This window comes from Onychostoma macrolepis, chromosome 12 (assembly GCF_012432095.1).
Source record: "Onychostoma macrolepis isolate SWU-2019 chromosome 12, ASM1243209v1, whole genome shotgun sequence".
In the NCBI taxonomy this organism is placed as follows: Eukaryota; Metazoa; Chordata; class Actinopteri; order Cypriniformes; family Cyprinidae; genus Onychostoma; species Onychostoma macrolepis.
In genome coordinates, this window is record NC_081166.1 from 27,069,454 (window position 1) to 27,088,957 (window position 19,504).

At 36.8% G+C, this 19,504-nt stretch overlaps 1 protein-coding gene across 4 annotated transcripts in view; it reads left to right on the forward strand.

Moving 5' to 3' along the window:
• The window catches only part of LOC131551458 (transient receptor potential cation channel subfamily M member 4-like), a 53,082-nt gene that overhangs the window by 26,113 nt on the left and 7,465 nt on the right, over positions 1-19,504 (forward strand). For 2 of the 4 annotated variants that reach the window (XM_058794429.1, XM_058794427.1), the window contains exons 14-25: positions 1,285-1,414; positions 1,500-1,645; positions 1,724-1,836; positions 7,436-7,549; positions 7,636-7,682; positions 7,795-8,036; positions 8,179-8,294; positions 13,363-13,495; positions 15,981-16,155; positions 17,026-17,191; positions 17,286-17,467; positions 17,567-17,699. In XM_058794429.1, coding sequence (XP_058650412.1) covers positions 1,285-1,414; positions 1,500-1,645; positions 1,724-1,836; positions 7,436-7,549; positions 7,636-7,682; positions 7,795-8,036; positions 8,179-8,294; positions 13,363-13,495; positions 15,981-16,155; positions 17,026-17,191; positions 17,286-17,467; positions 17,567-17,699 — 1,697 coding nt within the window. The remainder of the gene's footprint in view (positions 1-1,284; positions 1,415-1,499; positions 1,646-1,723; positions 1,837-7,435; positions 7,550-7,635; positions 7,683-7,794; positions 8,037-8,178; positions 8,295-13,362; positions 13,496-15,980; positions 16,156-17,025; positions 17,192-17,285; positions 17,468-17,566; positions 17,700-19,504) is intronic. The other 2 variants (XM_058794431.1, XM_058794428.1) reach the window with 1 other exon arrangement.

Genomic DNA, 19,504 nt, shown 5'->3' on the forward strand with positions numbered 1-19,504 from the left:
GCTGCCCCCAAACCTTTTGAGTACCATCAGGGCATGGTACCAAAGAAGCATACCAAGTTTCGTAACGATACGTCAATGCATTTGTAAAATATAGCATTTTACTACAAAATTCAACATGGCCGACGCCCAAAATGGCTGACATGGGAAAATTGGATACAGTTGGACTCGGCATGATGCACCGAATCTAAAGAGACCATTTTTAAAGGACGAGTTCGAAAAAGTAGGTTTTGCGAACAATTGAAAATAGCGAAAAAACTAAACCTTACGATTTTTGAAATTTGGACTTCGACTCGGCTTGAGCCAAGGATTCAGGGAAAAAAAAAAAAAAAATCATTTTGTGGCTTACGTTTCAAAAGTTATTAACATAAACATGAGTGAAATTTTTGGACAGGTGGTGGCGCTAGAGAGTTGGATTTAGCGACTCCAAATTTGCTGTGGTTACTATTGACACTATCCTCTATCAGTGTGCCAAATTTTACAACTTTCCCACAAATGTTTCTGTAGGCTGCCATAGACTCAAGAGCGGAAGAAACGGAAGAAGAACTTCCGGTGCTTGGCCCTAATAATAATAATAATAATAACGCCAACGGTTTCAATAGGTGCCATCACACCTTCGGTGCTTGGCCCCTAAATATACACTTTTGATATACCATAAAAATAACAGGTAGCCCATCTGAATTATATAACATTTAGGCTATCCATCTCATAGTAGGCTAGCCTACCAACATTTTATTATCAGTAGAAGTGAAATCGTATTGTAGTCTTCAAATGTGGGTGCGGTCTTAAATTTTTAAATCACTTACAGAGGAAGTTTGTTCCCATCAGGCTAATATGACAGTCACGACTCATGCCGCTGTAAGCTCTTCTTTTTCTTTTGTTTTCGCTCGCGATCTTTACAACACACATTACATTACGTATTTCATGGCACACTCATTTTACGTGTATTTGGCGCCACCTTTTTTTGTGGCGTATTATTGACACACAAAGTCTAGACCCTGAATATAATATGAGAGGTGTTGATGCCGATGCCCCATATGATTGGGGCGTAAGACGACTGTGCTTTTTTTCACGTATTTCCAAGAAGAAAAAAAATAAAATATAATTCTTATATTCGGGTCAATACGGTTATATCAGTCCACCCCTGCATACTCACTTGAAGGCTCTTAATTATTATCTATGAAAAACCTTGAACATCCAAGGAGCCTAAAATTTTTATTATGAGTGTGTAATCTGTTCTCGGATGGAAATGTCGGCAGCATCATCTGTGCCGCTCCTCTCTCTCAGTGCGGTGAGTCGGTCCTGACGGCTCTGGGAGGATGTAAACTATTGAGGGAGCTGTCTAAACTGGAGATTGAGACAGAAGCCAAGCATTCAATGAAGGAGTTGGCCACAAAGTTTGAGTGTATGGCACACGGTAGGATGTCTTTTGCTTTTGATATCTTATAAAACCAGTGCTGAAAGATAGTTTAAGCTTTTTTCCACTGTAATTGTTTTGACAGATGTTTTTAGCACATGCTACCAAACCAAAGCAAGTTATTCCTACAAGCTGCTGATCCGCAAGTCTTATCTGTGGGGTGACGCCACCTGTCTGAAGATGGCCTTAACTGCTGACGCCCGTTTATTCTTCAGCCATGATGGAGTACAGGTCTGTTAGCATGCAGATAATCATGGTTTCTTTTGAAATAAGACGAGCGTTTTTCTTAAACGGTCTCTTTTTTTGTAGTCCCTGCTGTCTCAGATCTGGTGGGGTGACATGGAAAGAGGAACAGAGCTCTGGAAACTCGTGCTGACGATGATCATTCCTCCTCTCCTCTACACCGACCTCATCGATTTCAAGTCAGTACATCAGCGATGGAAATTCTTACAGTTTCCTTGCATCTTTCCTCACATTATCACACTTCCTTTCTTTTTTGCATTTACTACAATGACCTGTTTAACCCTGTGAAGACTGACATGGAATGTCATACTTTTTTGAAACCGAAGAGTTTATTGAAGTCTTTAGAGCCTATTAAGAAAATAGAAAGTGAATTGAAAATGAACAGGATGCTTAATAGGTTGTAAATAAAGGGTAAAATAAACCTATTGAGAGGTAACCTACCTGTCATAACTTTTCAAAACCAGCTTTTAAAACCATGTAGTGATATTGTCACACTCTGGGTAGGAGGAACGATGTAGTTGAGGATCAAACAAATAGTCTTTATTATATTCCAGAACAAAGGGGTAATCCACAAGGAAACAGCAGAGAGACACGAGCAAGACGATAGAGACCCGACAAACACAGACTAAATAGAATGGGGCTTAAATGCACAGGATAACGAGGGACTAATCACAAGACACACCTGTACCAAATGACATAACACAAGGGAGAAACTGGGTCACGGAGCACATGGGGAGGGAAAAAAAAAACTGTCCATATACGTGACAGATATCAGATGTTAGATAGCCCACACGGGGCACCACTAAATATAATGGCTTTGGGCTTAAATATTAATATTAATATTTAGTTTTGGTCATATTATTTTATGGGGCACCAGCCAAGGAGTTGCACCTTGACAATAAAGTACAATCATGGAAGATTGTTGAATAAATAAGAATTACATTTAAATTATAGGAAGTTGTAGTCTGGCCAATCTGAAGTATTTGTGAGAAATCGTTAACTTGTAAAGCCTTTTCAGGAAGACACAATTTTACGGCAGCAGGTAGCCTTCCATTAACATCTAGTCCATATGCTACTAATACATTGATTAGCAATGGATTATAAATATACTTAATTATTATGAAAATACCAGATATGGCTTGATTAACACAGATAAATTATACATTATCGTAGTTGATTGTTTATAGCAGGGATCTCCAACCCTGCTCCTGGAGAGCTACCGTCCTGCAGACTTCAGTTTCAGCCCTGCTGCAACACACCTGTCTGTAATTATCAAGTAGCCCTGAACACCCTGATTAGCTGGTTCAGGTGTGTTTTATTGTGGTTGGAGCTGAAATCTTCAGGATGGTAGCTCTCCAGGAGCAGGGTTGGAGACCCCTGGTTTATAGTAGGGGGGAGAAAAAAAAATTGAGAAAAAAGAATTCATTCATCTTTTTATATCAGGAAATATCTCTATTCTCAAATATGTGCAAGTAAATGCGTTTTGCACCTTATAATATGCTAGATTATGTTATGTTAGATAGAACGTTATTTGATCAATAAATGGTGATGGGCAAAGTAGACTAATAGTGTAATCTATTAACTACACATAAAAACCCAACTTTTTATATCAGTACCAGATATGGGTGTCATGCCATAAAATATTTTTAATACGACTGACTTTGTATTTAATGTGAATTTAGTAACAATATTGTAATTTTACAGAGAGAAGAACATTACCTTATCAAAGAACATTTTCATTCAGTCTAGTCAGGGTTCAGGCACTCTCAAAAACTCCCATAATAATCACTGAAGCTGTTGAATATGAATGAATAATCTTACTTGCATTCGCACGCACATCTGAACTTTGTTGTTTCTGATGAGAGAATTAGCCAGATAATTCAGTCAGCGAGCAAGTGAATAAAACACACAACACTTGTTGTGTTGATTTAAACGGGTCTGTTGTGTGGTACTGAAAAAAGTACCAGGTACTGTACCCAGTGGAAAACCCCCCAAAAGTGAACCGTACCAAACCGTACCGTGCTGTACCATGCAGTGGAAAAGCGCCATATGATAATGGTAACCCCCCTCTCCACAAGAGGTAGTGTTATCTTAAAGGTGCCATAGAATGCATTGATCCAATATTTTAAATTGTTCTCTGATATCTACATAGAATGTATGTGGCTTAGGTAAGGGCAAAAAGTCTCCAAAAACGGTTTTACATGTCCATTTACCAAACATTTTACAAGATCAGATGCTTGTCAGTGGTGCTCAGGATCTGTAAATCATTCGCCATCATCCTCCGTCATCTCTTCTTACTGTTGTTTTTTTTTTTTCATTTTTTTTTTTCATACATTACACATCCAAAATAATAATAATAAAAAAAAAAACAACAACAACAGACACATACTCAATATCTCAAAGTCCAGTCAAAGGGAGGGAGAGCGGGAAGGACAAGAAAAACACAAAAGTCACTCCTTTATACAGTCACACACATCAAAGAGAAGGCACTGCCAAGCATCAATGGTAGAAGGCTTGGCCCCATTGATTCGTGCTGTTGTACATTCACAAGTCACTATTTGCAGGAGGCTATGGATCCAATATGTTTTTCCACACGTGCGGTGTAAACCAGTTTTGTATTATTGTCTTCTTCGCAGCTGTAAAACCAGCAAACAACATTCTCTTTTGTATTGAACTTATACGGAGACCAGAATCATCATTAAGAAGACACAAACTTGGATTAACAGACCAATCAATATGTAGTAAGGATGATAAAACCAGGTTTACATGTGTCCATAGACTGATGACGACAGGACATTCCCAAAACATATGCAGAAAAGTACCTGATGATGTAGTATTACATATATGGCAGTTGAGATTTGGTTGTTTCATTTTAAATCTTTTGTAAGGAGTTATGTATGCTCTATGAATGACTTTGAAGTGAATAAGACGATGAGCCAGATTTTTAGATGTTAAACTGAGATTAGACCACACTCTCTCCCAGTCGACAGATAAATTAAGGTCAGATAATTCCCTATTCCAAATAGTTTCATTAGAAAGAGGTTTTGTAATGCAATCAATAATCTTATTATATATTAAAGAAACAGATGGCCGACCAGCAGATGGTGCAATCCAGTCCTGCATAGGATGAGAGGAAATGGGAGAAGACCAAGGAATGCCATACGCTTTGAGAGCAGAACGTAATTGAAGAAAGACAAAATATGCGGATGCTGGTAGACAAAATTTGGTTCTTAATGTCTGAAATGAACATAGGCCCTGGTTATCATATATATCACCGCATGTGTTTACACCCAAAGAGGACCAAGAGGGTTGGACAAATGGACGATTTCCGCATACAAAATTAAAATTGTGCCATAAAGGTGTACTGTTACAAAATTTGAAGGTTCCTCCTATCCGACGTTCCACCGTTTTCCAGATTTTAATAGAGTTGGCCACAACCGGACCAAATTTATAATTATCCCTTTTTTTTTCTTCCTGTGCCAGTAAATAACACATCTTGGAGTCTATTTGGTTTAACCTTGTCAGCTTCAATCACTCTCCAAGAAACTGTAGATTGAGGATCAACCCAATTATGAAGAGCCTTAAGCTGGAACGACCAATAATACAGTTCAAAATTTGGTACAGCCAGTCCTCCTGCGCTATTAGGATGTTGTAATGTGGTAAGTTTAATTCTGGGGCATTTATCATTCCAGATAAATTTAGAAATTACAGAGTTGATATCCTTAAAGTAACCTGGAGGGGGAGAAAGTGGTAGCATAGAGAAAAAAAAAATTAAATCGAGGTAACAAATTCATCTTAACAGTGGAGATTCTTCCTTGAAGAGATACTTTAAGATTCTTCCATCTTTGAATGTCATTTTTGACCTTAACTAAAATATTATTAAAATGGTCTCTGGCAATCTTATGAATGTTTTTATATATGGTAATGCCCAAATAGATGAAAGATTCCTTAATAGGGATAAATGAGGGAATAGAAGAATTAACTTTAACATTGTTAATTGGCATTAAAGCAGATTTGCTCCAATTTATTTTATATCCTGATAAGCTACTAAAATTATCAAATTCCTTAATTTACTATGATTATGATCATGAATCTTAATCGATACTTCAGATTTCCTGATGGCTTGTGCTAAGGGTTCAAGAGATAGACAAAACAATAAGGGGGAAAGCGGACATCCCTGCCTTGTTCCCCGCTGCAAAGGGAACGGGGGGAAAATAATATTACCAATTATGACTGATGCTGCAGGTGAGTGGTATAATGTCTTGATCATAGAAATGAAGTGTTCACTGAAGCGAAAACATTGCAGAACTGCCCACATATAATTCCACTCTAGCCTGTCAAAGGCTTTTTCTTCATCAAGTGAAAAGACCGCACAAGGGGTTGGGTGGGAGTCTGCAAAGTCAAGAATATGAAGGAGTCGACGCATATTGTCAGATGCATTGCGCCCCTTGAAGAAACCAGTTTGGTCCTCCTTGATCAGACTATGAATTACCTTCTCCATACGAGAAGCAAAAACTTTAGCATAGATTTTTAGATGACATGGGATAAGTGAAATCGGTCTGTAGCTGGAACAATCTAATGGGTCTTTCCCTTTTTTAAGAAGTAATGAAATCAGTGATGTTTTTTGATCTCTATGAAATACCCCACGTTCAATTGCAAAATTAAATGAATTAAGCATAAGTGTCCCTACCAAATCCCAAATTTCTAAATATAATTCAGGGGGGAGACCATCTAGACCTGGCGATTTGCCCTTTTGAAGGATTTTTAGAGAGACATGAAGCTCCTCCGCGGCCGATCGGAGCCTCTCCCTCCATCATACATGCGGTGCGCCCGGTCAATCTCAGTGTCACGGCCCCTCAAGGAAGGAATCCACTTGGGAAGATTAACTCTGAGGAAACCAGCCGCGTCGGATCCCTCAGCCCCCTCTGGCAGCCCCACCAGTCGTACGTTGTTCCTCCTGCACCTGTCCTCCATATCTGTCATCTTCTCGGTGAGTCGCTCCAGCTGATTTCTTACGTCCGTGACTGCCCTCCTATCCTCACGTGCATCTGCTTGAACAGATGATTTGCCCTTTTGAAGGATTTTTAGAGAGACATGAAGCTCCTCCAAACTTAATGGGGCCTCCAAAGATTCTTTATCAATCTGTGAGATCCGAGGCAGTTCCAATTTATCTAAATACTGCTTACAAATTGGTTCATCAAAATCTGTTTTGGCTTTATACAAATTTTATATTTTAAAATTTATATTTTATATTTATATTTACCTTGGCATATTCAACTATGCCAAGGTAAATACAGTTTTCCATTCTATGGCACCTTTAAAACAAAAGGCTTCCTTTGTTGTCCACATAGCTGGATAACATCAGAATATAACTTTCCATGAGTCTTGCCATCCATCTTGACAGCTGTTCACTACAACCATAATTTAAATAAATTTGGTTAATTTTATTTGACAGGATAGAAGATACAAACCAGCTAATGCCACAAATCATAACATAATTAATTAAATCCATTGCTAATATTTGTGCAAATTTGACCCAAATAGAACCTGAGTATACAAACTTTTTGACATTCCAAAAGTTAACACTCCCATCCGGGTCAAACAATACAGTAAGGATTAAATTTAACAATGAAAATGTCTTCAATTTCCAGTTCTTCATGTTAAAAGTTAATGCAGCAACGAGTGTTGGGATGTGGTTGTGACTTTAACATTTCATCCAATATGCTGAAGTTGAAAATGTACTGTGTAGTAAGAATGATTAAGCGGTCTTCCTCACAGGAAAGCGGAGAATGCAGAAGAGGTGAAATCAGTGATGGTACCTCCACCTCCACCTTCAGCAACATACAATAATTACGGAGAGACTGTCTTCTCCTTCAATGACATCAAACACCAGTAAATTAGGTTTTATTTGATATATCATGGAATATCTCTGTAGACAAACATGTCTTTATCTATTATCTCTTTATGATACTTTGCAGTGAAGGTGATCATGAGGACTTGAATAACATCAGACGGTCCACAAAAGGTTTGACTGTTGATCCCCCCCCCCGGAATTTCACTAATGATATTTTTCAGTCCTTTACCTTGATCAAGTTGACCAAAATTTTTCCTCCTTAATGTTTACTCCTTTTGGTAAGCAGGTACTGCTATGAATTCCCAACCCAGGAAGGGTCTCATTTGGGTTTCCCGCTGGAAGCAGTTCTGGTACGCCCCTGTCACTTCATTCATCGGCAATGTTGTGATGTACTTCCTCTTCCTGTTTCTGTACGCCTACGTGCTATTGGTCGATTTCAAACCACCTCCACCCGAAGGGCCTGCCGTTTCTGAGTATGTGCTGTATTTTTGGGTGTTCACGATTGTGTGCGAGGAGATTCGAGAGGTAGGTGCTGCATTTATCAAGTCACATCCTGGTCTTTCATTGTATAATAAATAAAGTGATACAAAGAACTAAGATAAGTTTTATTCAAGTATAATGAATAATCCATCCATTTATTCCACTCACTGGTGTTTTTCACTCCCAGACATTCATTGTGGGCAGCAAGACATTTGGTCAGAGGCTGATGCTGTATGCTCAAGATGTGTGGAATAAGTTTGATGTTCTTGCCATCTCCCTCTTCATCGCTGGAATGTGCTGCAGGTAATGCTTGACAGCCCTGCATGTTTCCACAAAAATATTTAGCAACAGTTTTCAACATTGATAATAATCCAAACTGTTTCTTGAGCAGCAAATCAGCATGTTAGAATGATTTCTGAAGAATCATGTGACATTGAGGACTGGAGTAAGGATGCAGAAAATTTAGCTTTGCATCACAGGAATTATGTTTAATATATTCAATTAAAATTGTGCAACATTTTAAAATATATTCAAATAGAAATTTTAAATTCTAATATTATTTCAAAAATATTAAGGAGGAATAGTCTCTAACTGGTAACAAAACAATTACAGAGCTTCCCTTGTATAATGACAGATTCTACCAAAATTGTAGACAAAAAGCAAATGCTAAATAGTTTAAATAGACATTTTATTGCATCTGGGTCTTTATTTCTAACAAATGATACAAATTCAGATTTATAATTACTCTCTCTGATGTTTGTTCTGCTTCAACAGAATTAGATGTGAATAAATCTCCTCTGCTGACATATCTATTTAATCTTTCATTCTTAACTAATACAATTATATAACCTATGATTTGGAAATCAGCATTTGTTGTTCCCTTGTCAAAATGTGGTGATCCTTCTTTAATGGATAACTATAGACCTATTTCTTAGCTGTGTATTCTTTCGAAACTTTTGGAAAACCTAGTTAGTAAACAGTTGACACGGTATTTAAACCGTCATAATATTTAGTCTATTATCCAATCCAGGTCCTGCAAAGGGCACAGTCAATGACATTGTGGAGTCCATAGATGACAAACAACATTATGCTTGTCTTTTTTTTTTCGACTTATCGACTTTGATACTGTGGACCATTCCATCTTATTAAATAGGCTTAGATTCGTGGGACTATCAGAAAATGCTATTTTATGGTTCATTGTTTATTTAAAAGGTAGAACCCAATGTGTACAGATGGAAGGTGTTCAGTGAGATCCTTTGGAGATTAAGGGAGTACCACAGGGATCTGTGTTGGGGCTGTTATTATTCAGTATGTGTGTGTGTGTATATATATATGTAAATTGCCTTGATTTTAATATTGATAATGCAAGGTTCCATTTTTTTACGCAGATGATACTATTGTTTATTGCTCAATGTTCAACCCCCTCTAAGCAACAATCTGTGGCTTCTTTACAGTCTGCTTTTGATATTATCCAAAATAGGTTCTGTGCTTTGAAGCTGGTTTCATGAAACCCTAAACTAAACTTTCTGAGATCTTAACAGGTTTATGTGTATTGAGCATAATTTAAGACAACGTTGGCATCTGTAAGCTTAAATTGTAGGAAAAAAACAGTTTAATTTTGAGCTTTTTCCTGCTATTTTCGTCTTCTGGTTTTAAAATCTATATCACAGTTTGTGACGTGGCAATGGACTATAGTACATCGTTGACTTGACTGTGTCTATTAAATTATTCATGAGACTGCGTGGTTTTATCCAATGATAAGACGCTTCGCTTAATTATTCCCAACAGCATGTGTTGATTTGCTATGACAGACGTTTCAGACTGTGAGATGACATCGCGCACATTAACTGAGAGAAACGTTCATGGACCAAAGGAGAGTTTTTGTTTTTGGTTGTAATAAGAGTTTGGCACAAATGCGATTCATTCACTTAGTGAATGTAACCGTTTTTACAGCTCTGTGATACAAAACGTCAAAAGGCTTATATAAACTCCACAGAATAAGCCTTAAAAATCATCAGAGGTGCAACAGCGCGTTCATATATGTTTTCGATGCAAAGTGCAAATGGCTGTGCATTTAGTTGTGTTTTTAACTCGATGGGAGCAAAATGAAACTGTCTGAACCCGAAGGTGTGTGTGTTGTCTGTCTCCCCTCTTCCCCCTCCTCTCCGCAGCACACCACGCCCACTTTTTTAGCATTTTTTTAAAACTGTGGTGAGAACTAACCAGTGCTGAAACAGGGGGTTTCATGACCCTTTAAATGTTGAAAAAACAAAACAAAATGCATGTTATTTTCAAATTCTAAATTTCTTCAGAAATTCTATTGTTCTTGAGCATGCCCCCTCTTGCCTTCTCATCTCCTTGGATGCATTGTACCATGGTGCTCTGAGATTTATGACTGATTGTAAATTTTCAACTCATCATTGTGAACTATACAAAAGAGTTGCATGGCCTTCTTTGAATATTCAGAGAAAAATGCATTAGTATCTGTTGATATATAAAGCCATATTGGGTTACTTGCCATTTTATGTCTGTTTCATTCAAAGGACTTCGTCTGGCAATTACTCGTTATGTTCTCAATCAAAATATAAACTTTGTGCCCCCCTTGTCAGAACTGAGCTTGATAAAACCACCTTAAAATATGCCACCATTTCAGATTGGAATCTTCTTCAAAAGGAAATTAAGTTACAAAACTTCATAAGGTGACTTATCCTCCTGAGACCCGAGGAAAAAAGTTTTAGGAAAAACAAGAGTTATTTATTTATTTTTTTAAAATTAATTTATTTATCAGGGACAATGTACAAAAAAACATTAATCTTAAAAAGATGCTTTGTACCAGAGTTAGCAAATGCTAATTTCCATCTGCAGTCCCCGGGCAGGTGCACATACGATAAAAACATTACATTACACATAACTGTCAATAGTACTAACAAATACATGCAATATTAATTGAACAGTGATCATTTAAAACCAATCAAATGTTCAAATGAAACACTAATCAAAAAACCATCACAACCTAAAATATGTACAGATTAGTAGTTATGCTATGTCAGGACTCAATTTCTTTACAAAAATAAAAAGACATGAATGAACATGCTTAGGCAAAAACGGTAACACTTTACAATAAGGTGTCATTTGTTAACATGAGTTAATGTATTAACTAACATGAACAAACAATGAACAATGCATTTATTACACTATTAATATTTGTTCATTTTAGTTAATGAAAATACAGTTGCTCATTGTTTATTCATGTTGCAAACACAACTTGTGATTTTAATAATGCATTAGTAAATGCTGAAATTAATATTAACTAAGATTAATAAATGCTGTAGAAGTATTGTTCATTCTTAGTTCATGTTAACTAATGTTGCTAACTAATGAACCTTATTGTAAAGTGTTACCGCAAAAACAATTGATTTTTTTTAAAATCACCAATACATTTTTAGTTTTCAGGATTTTTTTTTTTTTTAACTCTAATTTGGATATGTTGGTTGATTAGTTTTAACTCAGAGTATAGTGGTATTCTGGACTCCATAGCCCCCTTTAAAAAGGTGAAATCTAAAACGGTTTCTCAGCCCTGGCTTAATGCAGAGAGCCGTTTACTTAAAAATGGAGACAGGCAGAGAGGAGATGGAAAAGAGACAAGCTCCAAGTCTCCTATGAGATACTCGGGGACTGTTTGCATATCTACCAACAGTTTGTTAAATCTGCCAAGGCACATTATTTTTCAGCTCTAATCGCACAGAATCATCATTGCCCGAGAGTGCTATTTCGCACAAATACAGTCCTGAATACTGTAGGTTCAGTTGCTTTTGATAATTCTGAAAAAGCCTCTGAAAGTTTCGCACAATGTTTTGTGGATAAGATCAGTACTATTAGAGCCAATATCTCAATCTCTGCTTCAAATCCTGTCGGACTCCTAGCTCGGCCTGACTCTTGCACTTCTGCTCAGTTTTCTATGTTTGAGCCCGTTTCTCTGTCTGAGTTGTTAGTTGTTCAACACCTTAAGCCATTTTAAGGGGTTGAGGTGGTTGCTTTAAATTGGTTCTCATCCTATCTACATGGAAGATCCTTTGTGGAGCTCGGAAGCTTTATATCATCTTTATATCGTTTATTTCCTCGGGTGTTTTTACTGTATTTTTTTAATCAAATAAATGCAGCTTTAGTGAGTGTAAGAGAGTGCTGGGCGGTATGGCCAAAAATTTATATCACGGTATTTTTCAAAATTATACCAGTTTCACTATATGACGGTATTTATTTATTTTTAATGCATGACCGGGTGTTAACCATATTTTCTACTGATTGAGAGAGGAAAAACTGCAGTAGATTGACTTAGAATGCCCTATTTTACTGTCATGATGAACGAATATTGTAGAAAAATTCCACACTAAATAGTGACTAAACACGAGTCATGACCCATTAATACATGTTAACCAGGAGTCACTCTCATTTATAATCACTAAAGAGCGGCTATGCGGTGGTTTTGGCTATATTACTTTTTTTGTCTCATGTAGCACACTGCCTGCGTCTGAGTAACAAATAAAAAAAAAAAAAAAAAACGACAAACAAAAAAAAGTGCATAATATCAACAGACGAACTATGCTCATATTTATAATTCCAAACAGTCAGCTAGCGGCTGGTGCATGGAAACGCTGTTTTGTACTCATTTACTGACGAGACTGCTGCGGTACGGCCAGCTGAATGCGGTGCTTCTCAGCCGCTCACTGCACAGAACAGACGCGGAGAGAGGCGACACTAGAGAGAGCCGGGAATCAGATCTCGCGCTCGCGGGGCAGCACTGGCGACATCTTCCAACTGAACCATAGCTAAGGTTTATCCAAAAAAGTCGCTAGGTTTGTCAGTTTGTATATATTTGATGGGGAAAAAAGCCACTAAAAGGGTCTGAAAGTTGCTAAATTTAGTGCTAAAGTCGCGCTCGTGTGTGAGGCGGAAGCTGATGGCAGCGGGCGGTGGATGAGTTCTTCTGTGACATCACGTGACACGTTCTACTAGTTCTACAGCTTCAGAACTTTAACACATACAGCTGTGTCCTCACCACAATGCAATAGTGAAAAGAGACCCCTCTCAAACAGTGCCGCGTTCCAAACATTATTTAAATGACACCGGTATTGCGGTATTTTAAAAATTCATATCATAAGAAAAATAAACACCGGTATTCGGTATGAACCGGTATACCGCCCAGCACTAGTTCTTAAAAAAAACAAAAACAAAAAAACACTGGTTCTGGTTAAAGGTTGAGGTGTCAAATTGGTAGTTAGCATTTACAAAATATTCATCATACCTAGTGGTGTGCATTCTACTATATTTTTATTAATCATCTGTGTGTTTTTTTTTTTTGTGTCCGTCTCAGGATGTTCAGCTGGTCATTCAACTTCGGACGTGGTATACTGTGTATGGACTACATGGTCTTCACGCTGCGACTCATTCACATTTTTGCCATTCACAGACAGCTGGGACCAAAAATCATCATACTTGGCAAAATGGTGAGACAATCAGAGAGGTGATCAAAGTTCTAGGTTCAGTGCAAATTAAGTATACCTGTAGATGGCATCCAGCAAAAATCTTTATGAATGCTATGCAATACCATAAAACACTTTTGAGCAAACGTCCTGAAAAATATAGATTCATCTCATACTTTTATAAGCACTTCAAGCCTAAAAGACTTGTAAACCACTCAAATCAGCATTGTGCATCAACCATTTTATATATATATATATATATGTATGTATATGTGTGTATATATATGTGTATGTGTATATATATGTGTATGTGACCCTGGACCACAAAACCAGTCTTAGGTCGCTGGGGTATATTTGTAGCAGTAGCCAAAAACACATTGTATGGGTCAACATTATCGATTCTTCTTTTATGCCAAAAATCATTAGGATATTAAGGATATGTTCCATGAAGATATTTTGTAAATTTCCTACCATAAATATATAAAAACTTCAGTTTTGATTAGTAATATGCATTGCTAAGGACTTTATTTGGACAACTTTAAAGGTGATTTTCTCAGTATTTTAAATTTTTTTTCACCCTCAGATTCCAGATTTTCAAATAGTTGTATCTCAGACAAATATTGTCCGATCCTAACAAACCATACATCAATGGAAAGCTTATTTATTCCGCTTTCAGATGATGTCAAAATCCCAATTTAAAAAAATTGACACTAAAGACTGGTTTTGTGGTCCAGGGTCACATATACGTGTGTGTGTATGTGTATGTATATATGTATACAGGTGCTGGTCATATAATTAGAATATCATCAAAAAGTTTATTTATTTCACTAATTCCATTCAAAAAGTGAAACTTGTATATTATATTCATTCATTACACACAGACTGATATATTTCAAATGTTTATTTCTTTTAATTTTGATGATTAGAGCTTACAGCTCATGAAAGTCAAAAATCAGTATCTCAAAATATTAGAATATTACTTAAGACCAATACAAAGAATGGATTTTTAGAAATCTTGGCCAACTGAAAAGTATGAAAATGGAAAGTATGAGCATGTACAGCACTCAATACTTAGTTGGGGCTCTACTGCAGCAATGTGGCGTGGCATGGAGTCGATCAGTCTGTGGCACTGCTCAGGTGTTATGAGAGCCCAGGTTGCTCTGATAGTGGCCTTCAGCTCATCTGCATTGTTGGGTCTGGTGTCTCTCATCTTCCTCTTGACAATACCCCATAGATTCTCTATGGGGTTCAGGTCAGGCGAGTTTGCTGGCCAATCAAGGACAGTAACACTATGGTCATTGAACCAGCTTTTGGTACCTTTGGCAGTGTGGGCAGGTGCCAAGTCTTGCTGGAAAATGAAATCAGCATCTCCATAAAGCTTGTCAACAGAAGGAAGCATGAAGTGCTCTAAAATTTCCTGGTAGATGGCTGCGTTGACTGTGGACATCAGAAAACACAGTGGACCAACACCAGCAGATGACATGGCAGCCCAAATCATCACTGACTGTGGAAACTTCACACTGGACTTCAAGCAACATGGATTATGTGCCTCTCCACTCTTCCTTCAGACTCTGGGACCTTGATTTCCAAATGAAATGTAAAATTTACTTTCATCTGAAAAGAGGACTTTGGACCACTGAGCGACAGTCCAGTTCTTTTTCTTCACAGCCCAGTTAAGATGCTTCTGACATTGTCTCTGGTTCAGAAGTGGCTTGGTAGCCCTTTTCCTGAAGACGTCTGAGCGTGGTGACTCTTGATGCACTGACTCCAGCTTCAGTTCTCTCCTTGTGAAGCTCTCCCAAGTGTTTGAATCGGCTTTGCTTGACTGTATTCTCAAGCTTGCGGTCATCCCTGTTGCTTGTGCACCTTTTCCTACCCAAATTCTTCCTTCCAGTCAACTTTGCATTTAATATGCTTTGATACAGCACTCTGTAAACAGCCACACCTTTCAGTAATGACCTTCTGTGACTTACCCTCTTTGTGGAGGGTGTCAGTGTTTGTCTTCTGGATCATTGCCAAGTCAGCAGTCTTCCCCATTATTGTGGTTTCAAAGAACAAGAGATACCCAGAATTTTTACTGTAGGGATGGTCATTTATTCAAACTCAAATGTAAATATTCTAATATTTTGAGATACTGATTTTTGACTTTCATGAGCTGTAAGCTCTAATCATCAAAATTAAAAGAAATAAACATTTGAAATATATCAGTCTGTGTGTAATGAATGAATGTAATATACAAGTTTCACTTTTTGAATGGAATTAGTGAAATAAATCAACTTTTTGATGATATTCTAATTATATGACCAGCACCTGTATGTATGTGTATATATATATATATATATATGTATGTATGTTTACGTTTACATTGAGGCATTTAGCAGATGCTTTTATCCATACTGACTTACAAATGAGGACATACGAAATTCACAGCATTTTTTTGGATTTCATCAATATTTCACAAAAATATTTGACATCTCACTCCTCTTTCTATTTCATATTCTTACCACAGATAAAGGATGCATTCTTCTTCTTATTTTTCCTTGCGGTGTGGCTGAGTGCATATGGAGTGGCCAATCAAGCTCTACTGTACCAATATGACCCAAGCCCTGATCGAGCGTTTCGACGAGTCTTGTACAGACCATATTTGCATATATTTGGACAGATTCCTGTAGAAGAAATAGACAGTATGTTCACTTCTGATTTACACTCAAAGTAATAGTTCAACAGAAAAATGAAAATTTGCTAACAATTTTCTCACCCTCAGGCCATCAAAGATGGAGGAGTTTTTTTCTTTATTAGAATAGATTTGGAGAAATTTAGCATTCCATCACTTGCTCACCAATGTATCCTCTGCAGTGAATGGGTGCCGTCAGAATGAGAGTCTAAACAGCTGATAAAAACATTACAACAATCCACAAGTAATCCACACCACTCTAGTCCATCAGTTAACGTCTTGTGAAGCGAAAAGCTGCATATTTGAATGAAACAAATCTAAATATAGGGTGTTCTGCCTTTAAACCATAGTCAATAATAATGCTTCCTCCAGTGACAAAGTCCACTCCTTTCATCCACTCACATTAAAATCCACTGACATATTTGTTTGTAAGATTGTTTACACTTGTAAATGATGCTTCTGTGCAGATTTCTCTCTTGATTTGGACGAGACATCTTTTTCACCGGAGAAAGCATTATAATTTTTTTTTGACCAGGAGCAATGGTTTGAAGTTAAAACATCTTAAAGATAGATTTATTTATAATACACACACAGCTTTTCACTTCACAAGATGTTAATTGATTTAACTGGAGTAGGTTACTAGTGAATTATTGTGATGGTTTTTATCAGCTGTTTGACGGCACCCATTCACCGCAGAGGAACCACTGGTGAGCAAGTGATGGAACGCTACATTTCTCCAAATCTGTTCTGATAATGAAATAAACTCCTCTACATTTTGAATGGCCTGAGGGTGAGTGTATTTTGAGAATAATAATATTAATATTTTACAACTTTTTGTTATCATGCACTAACTACATTGTGTCTGTGTGTGTGTGTTAAGCTGGGAAGTATTGGGATAGAGACTGCACAGATAATCTAACACTGATTAACGAAGGGAAAGAGCCATGTAGAGACACCAGCCACAACTGGCTTGTGGTCATTTTGCTGGTCATATTCCTACTAGTCACCAACATCCTACTAGTCAACCTGCTCATCGCCACATTCAGGTATTCGTCTGTCTATTCATCCATCTGCTGTACATATTCATCAAATTATCCATCCATCTATGTGTTTCTCTTCTTGTTGTGTCTGTTTCTGCAGCTATACTTTCTCTAAGGTTCAGGAGCGCAGCGACACATACTGGAAGTTTCAGAGGTATACTCTGATAGTGGAGTATCATTCACGTCCAACTCTCGCTCCACCCTTCATCATCCTATCCCACATCAACCTCTTAATCAAAAGAAACTTACGCAAAGTGGCATCCACCAAAATCCACCGATTTGGTAAAGTTATAAAACGATTACAGTTCAACAGGCTGATTTGTTGAAGATGAAATGTGTAAAGTAAGAGTAAAAATTGTGTGCATTTCCCTTTTATAATAGCGTTGCAGTTGAAGGGTAGAGATGCTAACAAGCTGGTGAAATGGGAGACCTTTCAGAAGGAGAATTTTCTGGCTCTCGAGAACAAAAAACGGAGAGGGACAGACTCTGAGAGGCTAAAACGCATGACTGCTAAGTGAGTCAAACTTTCATAAAAAATTTAATTTTCCTTCTGAAATAAGAATTTATTGTCTTTAGACATATTCTTACAACATTCCAGTAAGTATTTTCTATGTGTGTGTGCACATAAGTTTTTTTTTTTTTTTTTGGTCTGGTTCTTACTGAGCCGCAAAAGGGACATTGGCAAAAAAAAAAAAAAAAAAGACTTTCACTTAAATTATATGCATGACTACACTCTCTCTGTACTTTCTCCACTGGATGCTCCTGTCACCAAGACGAATTTCTTGTGTTTTTGTGTGTGTAAACACACTTGACAATAAAGCTCTTTCTGATTCTGACATTTAAAACGCATTTTGAGGTCTAGAAGAATTGGTAGCTACAGTATATTTAAAAGCCAGTCAAATATGTATATAATCGAAAGCGATTATGTATTTTTGATAATTATTACTTCAGTTTGGTTTTCAATAACTGCTGTTAGTTTCGTTTTCGTTTTTTTATTTCTTTGACATTTCTTTGACATTTATCTTTCTTTCTTGATAGATAAATGCCTTTATTTTCATTAAATACAGTGTGCACGCGTGAAATACAGTGTGGTTTTTTTTTTTTTTTGCCAATGTCCCTTTAGGGGCTCAGTAGGTTCTCATGAGAGCACCTGGAGATTTGGTTTTGTGCTTACACTGCACATAGTGTGACCTATGTATGTATATATATATATATATATATATATATATATATATTATACATTATACAGTCAAACCAAAATTATTCAGACACCAGATATAATTTTTGATATCTTTTACTAGTGGGTGCAGGAACACTATATTTCATTTAAATACTGTAAGTGAGGATAGTAAAATAAAGTAAACTGTGATATACACACAAATACTTCATTCAGTGGACTACCAGTAAAATTGATGTTAATTTGGACCAAAAATTATTCAGACACTTTGACCTGACCATGTTTTGCTTAAGTGTTTTTCTAACTTTTTACACCACAGACTGAACGAAATGAAGCATTACTTGGTAATTGGTTGACCTAAATTATCTAATTGTGTGCTTAAATTGTGCTTAAACAGCTGACAGCTATTTAACCGAATTCAATACATACCTTTCTATCAAAGTTATCTGATATTATCAAGATGAATTTGTTCTGACACAGTTTAACTCTGAGTTCTTGTTATATTTTATTACCATTTTCTAAACTATAGCGTATAAACTGTGATAATGTGAGAAATGTTGGTGTCAGAATAAATTTTGGGTTGACTGTATAAAATAAACAAAATAATGAATAAAGCGTAAACAACTTTTTTTCAAAAGAAACTTTTTTTTTTTTTTTTTTTTTAATTATTTAATATGAATTTTTAACATTTTCAAACCTAAAAATTTGGAAGGTTGCCAACAAGTAAGTCTATGCGTGAAGCGCATCAGTGAATGAAATTTTGTGAATGAAACTTGCAGCGTGTAGCCTAGATTTATGCTTTCATTTCGAATGGAAATCTTATACAGTATTACAGTTTGTCAATCTAAAATGGTGATTGTGCATTAACAGCTGTCATGCATGTTGGTATGCGAATGAGTGGTCTGAACAGCGCATTATTTATTTTGGTCCCACATGCGCACCTGCGCACCACTTATGTGCACCCCATACGGTGGTTCTTGAAAGTTTGTGAACCTTTTAAAATGATGAAATATAGAAATTCTGCATAAATATGACCCAAAAGATCATCAGATTTTCACACAAGTCCTGAAAGTTGACACGGACAATACATTCAAACAAATGAGATAAAAATATGTTCTTCATCACTTATTTCTTCTGGAAAA